We start from the raw sequence: 5,355 nt of genomic DNA on the forward strand, positions 1-5,355 counted from the left end.
TTGGCACGTAATTCTTCCCGTCAGAGTATGCTTCTAGTTTATAATAACAACGGTAGCATGTTTTGGCACGTAATTCTTCCCCTCAGAGTATGCTTCTACTTTATAATAACAAAGGTAGCATGTTTTGGCACTTGTTTGTAGAAGCAGTCTGCATGCCAAGGTGCTTAAGTTATACAGCTGTCACCATTGAAGTGATTGGAACACTTGACTATATAAACTTTGACAATGAACTCACTCCATTATAGTTACAGTATATATTTACTGAATATATTTACAGATATATATATATTTCATATTTACAGATCCAACAGAACACAGGGAGAAAGAAGTGGAAAAGAAACAGTATTCATAACAAATTATGCACATTTTTTTTTTTACACAAGTACTTGACCAGGCTGCTCTTTGTACTTTACTGTGACTGACAGCATATATTTACAGATATATATATTTGATATTTACAGATCCAACAGAACACAGGGAGAAAGAAGTGGAAAAGAAACAGTATTCATAACAATTATGCACATTTGTCGCACAAGTACTTGACCAGGCTGCTCTCATATTGAGCACATCCAAAATGTGCCCATCTGAGACAAAACTCACACTGCACCTGAAGAGGGAGAAGGGGGGGGGTGTAAGTGTGTTAACCAACATTACGAATTTCATGAGAAAATAATTACTACAGTGGCTTGCAAAAGTATTCGGCCCCCTTGAACTTTTCCACATTTTGTCAGATTGCATTCACAAACATGAATCAATTTTATTGGAATTCCACGTGAAAGAACAACGTCTCTACCTGGTAGAGGCATACCCTAAAGGTCTGGCAGCTGTAATTGCAGATAAAGGTGGTTCTACAAAGTATTGACTCAGGGGCTGAATAATTACGCACACCCCACTTTTCAGTTATTCATTTGTAAAAATTGTTTGGAATCATGTACGACTGTCGTTCCACTCCTCACGTATACACCACTTTGTATTGGTCTTTCACGTGGAATTACAATTAAAATTGATTCGTGTTTGTGGCTGTAATATGACAAAATGTGGAAAAGTTCAAGGGGGCCGAATAATGTTGCAAGCAACTGTATATTGCATTTGTGGTTTATTTGTTTTACCATTTCAATCATACTGGACTCAGGATCGGCTTCCAGCATGGAACAAACCACACAGTAGTCATCAGCATTACCTAGAAACACACCGGCATTCAAAATAACAGTTTTTAAACAAAACTGAAAGTGCTATTCCAATACAAAAGCACATGACTCAACTTACTTTGAGTCATGTAGTTCGCAAGCAATTTCTGTGCGTTGCAGCCCAATGGCTTCTGGAGTGGACAGCACCCTAGTAACCTCTCCACTCATAAGGTAGTGTTCGGCAAACTGTAAAATATGTTACAGTAATTGCAATTGATTAACGTAATTCTAGTTAAATACAATAAATACAATTAAATACAATGGCTTATTAAATACCTTCAACACTAAAACTCCACAACTGCTGGAGTCCATCTGCTTGTTGTGTGGCAGAGTCTCCATTTTCCAATCCACTCGGGACTCTTCCTTTCCTTTCATCTTCAGAAAATTCCTAATAAAAATAAAACAATTTTTTAAAATGTAGCCAGCATTTTGCTCTAAATATAAAAAAACCCCCCACAAACCAAACAACCCAAAACAGATAATTAATGAATGATGAATACCTCCAGTTACGCATAATTTTCCTTTCATAACAACCTTCATTTCCAAGAGGGTCTAACAGCAGTACAGATCGTGAGGAGATTTTGACAACCTAAAATAAAAATGGTATTTAGTAGAATATGTGTAGTACACTCACTTAAGTAAACATAATCAGTTGTAAGCATTTTCAAAATAAGAATATGCTGCTAAAAAGAACAATGTACCACAAGGATCCAGTGTGCACCGAAGTTCAGTGGGCACAACCAAATGTCCTCAGCTGGAAACAACATCTGTGGAATATTTTTAAGTTTATAAAGGTTTAGATTCATGTACATAACATGCACTATATGACCTATATAACATCTACATTACCTTGGTGACACATTTAAACTTCCCAGAAAACAGAGAGGTTGCAACAACGCAAGACAACTGATACACGGGTTCCTGAAAAATGCAAGAGTTTTTTTTTTAAAAGATTACATAATTGTATAAAATGCTTTTGTGAAATAACTGGCATACGTTCTTACTTGCCTTTTGTTTCCTAATGAGGCAGTGCAGGTATCCATCAATGACCTGTTTGGATTAAAAGAAGATTATTTTTACAGACCACCACTAGGACCAAAAATGATTACTTCACTTACCTCATCAGAAAGCCACCCACTGTCCTCCAGTGTGCGAAAAGAAGAGTCATACAATTTGTATGGCCCAACGACTGCCTCCACACGCCCGGTGTCTTTTGCAGCCCAAAGCCACTTCACTAAAAAACAAAATATGATAAGTTTCTTTAGTAATAACAGTTGCCATTTGAAAATCACGGTCAATGGCCAACGGGCCACAAACAGACAAGGGCCAACGGGCCAACAAAATAACCATGCCAGAGGGGAGAAATTAGCCAAAATTGGACCAACAGGTCAAAATTAGCAAGAGGGGAGAAAAAAAAAATTCTATCCATTCGACTAGCCAAACTGGCAACAATTGACCAACCGGTCAGAATGAGATTTTTAGCTATGCCACCTTTTTCTTGCGTGCTGGGTTTCTGGGGGGTCACTGGTACAAGCTCTTCTGGTGCTTGGACTGATTTTACCTGAGCTATTTTTGGTGCAAACTGTATGACAGAGGGTCTGTTATTTTGCAGCGCTTCAGGATGATGCTGAGGACTGCAAGGCTGCATCTCAGAAGATGGGCTACTCTCAACAGGTTCAGTTGGAGTTGAGACTTGGACAGGGTGGCTTGTTCTATAAGGTTTAATGTGGTCAATACTGTATAGACTTTTTAAAGTATTTCCCTCAGCGTTTTTCAGTCTAACACATTTTCCACTGATGTCATCAATTGTTTAGGGACCTGAAAAATCTGGTTCAAGTCTTCCTCCTTTTCGCCCACGTTTCCTCATATTTAGAAGCAGAATTTGATCCCCTACATTGTACACAACATTTTTGTACTTTTTCAGGACCCGCTTGGCGTATGCAACCTTTTGCTTGTCTTGTGACTTCGCAATGTTTTCTTGTGCAGTTTCTTTAACTGCATGTTGTGCTTCACTTTCAGACTGTACATAGTCACTGTACCTTTTGTCGTCTGGCAGAATGATGTTGGAAATCTAAAATTTTGTAGATATTAGCAATTAAAACCAAATGATATCATATTCATAAAGACATTACTGGGTTTTTTACTTAAATGGTTTCAATTCTTAGTTCTAACATAGAAAGAATTTGACAAACACTCACCGGCACTTGAGCAGGCACTTCTGATGGAAATACTGCCTCTCTTCCATACATCAGAAAAAAAGGTGAGTATTTTGTTGTGGTGTGTACTTTTGACCGCAGTGAAAACAGGGTGGGATCTAGATACAGATCCCAGTTATTCTGCTGGTCATTCACCAGTTTTCGGAGGGCTCTAAATGCAGGCATCGAAATATGTAAAGACAGTAATGAAAGTTTAATTAGAAGTAAAGAAATTAATAAATTATTAAGTAACAATTAAGTTTGAATAACATAAGTAATGTTATTAAAAACTGATAGATAAAAATTATGCATACCTTTTTATGTTGTCATTGGTCTTTTCATCTCATTGGCTACCTCAGATGCAGATTTCGTTTTTAATGGGAAAGCTTCAACCCATTTTGAAAAGTAGTCAGTTGCAGTAAGTATATACTGGAAGCCGCTTGACATTTTAGGAAGAGGTCCAGTAAGATCTATACCAATAAGTTCCCACACTTCAGACACCTATCAAGGACAAATTAATAATTTGAATAACAATTTGTATAATGTACACATTAACATCGATGGTTAAAATTAGTTGGCAAACACTCCTGCCTTCATGAATATGAGCTAGAAGCATAGTTTGATGGGTAAAAGGGGCATAATATTTACCTGAATACACTGCAACGGTTGCACAGCAGTCAGTGGTTTCCGAACTTTTTGACACTGGTCACATTCCAGAATCTTTAAGGTAAAAATATTTATGGAGTTCACGTAAATGTTCAACATTCTCATTTATAAAAAAAACAAAAAAAAAAAACATCATTAATGATATATTCTCTAACGAACAAACAATTTAGCAACAAAACTTTGTGTGTGTCTTCAAATCTCTGCCAGGCCTACAGGTTATTACTGTAATATCACTAATTAATCATATTTATCTATATTTTGCAAGTGTACAGTTTCTCTTTTAACTGATATAAAAAAAAATTCTTATTTTAAACGGCATTTAACAACAATGCAAACAGTTAATACATACCCATGTTTTAATGTCAACTGTCATACCAAACCAGTAAAATCTGGAACACACTGCATTTAGCGTTTTGTGTGTGCCAGTGTGTCCTCCAATTGGAGATGAATGAAACTCATGAAATAGCTTCCTGGCATCATCCATGGTTTTTACTACTCTTCTGGTTCCAACAAAGAGTTCTCCATCTGCAGTAGAACAATATATATTTATAAATTAATTTAACCACATATATGAGTTGTTAGTATTAACAATAAATTACTGACCCTTTTGTTGGAATTTTGAGGCATATCTTCTGAGATTTTGCCTTTGAGCCTTGTCATATCCTGAAGGGTAGGAGCCCGCAGAAATAAACGCGTAAATCTCTTCCCACTTCTTCTCCATATCTACGAATGTAAGTAAACATTTTCTTCTGAGCTTCAATATGTGCAGTTAACAATGCAAATAATTTAACTTATTAAATAACGACATTACCGAAACAGCCTTAAAACACCGAAGCTGCGGATTCAGAAGTGTTGTGCAAATACCACGTGTCCAGTAACTTGACAGCAGACTTCACCGAAGCTGCAAATTCGACAGTTTTGTGCAGAAAGCAGATAGCGACTTTACTTTAATATTGACAAACAATCACAAAGGCTTAAAAAACTCAAGTATCAACGTCAATAAAAAGTACTAATACTTACTACTTACCTATTTTCCTGCAAATATGACAACGGGGTAGCATTAAATCACAGCCGGATGCGCTTTGCTTCACTTTATGTGTTGTGCGCATGCGCGCACATGCTCAGAAACAACAGGTAGGACGGTTTGCGGGGTAGGAGAAATTCCCAGAACAACGGAAAACAGAGTGTGCCTGCTCCGACTGGTTGTAAAGGGTTAATGATATATTTTATGTAATAATTTGTAAAATTCGAGTTAGAAACGATAGAAGACAAATGGCACGATAGACACTTTTCTATCGTCCACATGA

The 5,355-nt window shown here is 37.0% G+C and overlaps 1 protein-coding gene and 1 long non-coding RNA gene across 2 annotated transcripts; both read right to left on the bottom strand.

Annotated features, from left to right (window-relative positions):
• Positions 1–365: 365 nt before the first annotated feature.
• On the bottom strand, positions 366–1,201 carry LOC112844884 (uncharacterized). Its single transcript, XR_003217642.1, has 2 exons — positions 1,110–1,201; positions 366–607 (listed from the first exon to the last, which is right to left on the bottom strand). It is a non-coding gene; the product is annotated as an uncharacterized LOC112844884 (long non-coding RNA).
• Positions 1,202–1,262: 61 nt separating this feature from the next.
• On the bottom strand, positions 1,263–4,645 carry LOC109200186 (uncharacterized). The gene is made up of 12 exons (XM_025904494.1): positions 4,398–4,645; positions 4,031–4,102; positions 3,697–3,883; positions 3,386–3,554; positions 2,679–3,258; positions 2,306–2,421; positions 2,196–2,237; positions 2,037–2,108; positions 1,889–1,954; positions 1,688–1,776; positions 1,464–1,575; positions 1,263–1,373 (listed from the first exon to the last, which is right to left on the bottom strand). The coding sequence occupies exons 5-12, from the start codon at positions 2,833–2,835 to the stop codon at positions 1,263–1,265; spliced, it is 765 nt and encodes a 254-aa protein (XP_025760279.1). The 5' UTR covers positions 2,836–3,258; positions 3,386–3,554; positions 3,697–3,883; positions 4,031–4,102; positions 4,398–4,645.
• Positions 4,646–5,355: the final 710 nt, after the last annotated feature.

Source organism: Oreochromis niloticus, unplaced genomic scaffold (genome assembly GCF_001858045.2).
Source record: "Oreochromis niloticus isolate F11D_XX unplaced genomic scaffold, O_niloticus_UMD_NMBU tig00001931_pilon, whole genome shotgun sequence".
Lineage (NCBI taxonomy): Eukaryota > Metazoa > Chordata > Actinopteri > Cichliformes > Cichlidae > Oreochromis > Oreochromis niloticus.

Bases quoted from the DNA above. Each gene is read 5' to 3' on its own strand.
- LOC109200186 (XM_025904494.1), bottom strand. From the start codon at position 2,835: ATGCAGCCTTGCAGTCCTCAGCATCATCCTGAAGCGCTGCAAAATAAC. The intron at 2,422-2,678 runs GTGGCATAGCTA...TTTGTTTTTTAG, and splicing joins ACCCAGCACGCAAGAAAAAG to TGAAGTGGCTTTGGGCTGCA. The intron at 1,955-2,036 runs GTAATGTAGATG...AATATTCCACAG, and splicing joins AGTTTAAATGTGTCACCAAG to ATGTTGTTTCCAGCTGAGGA.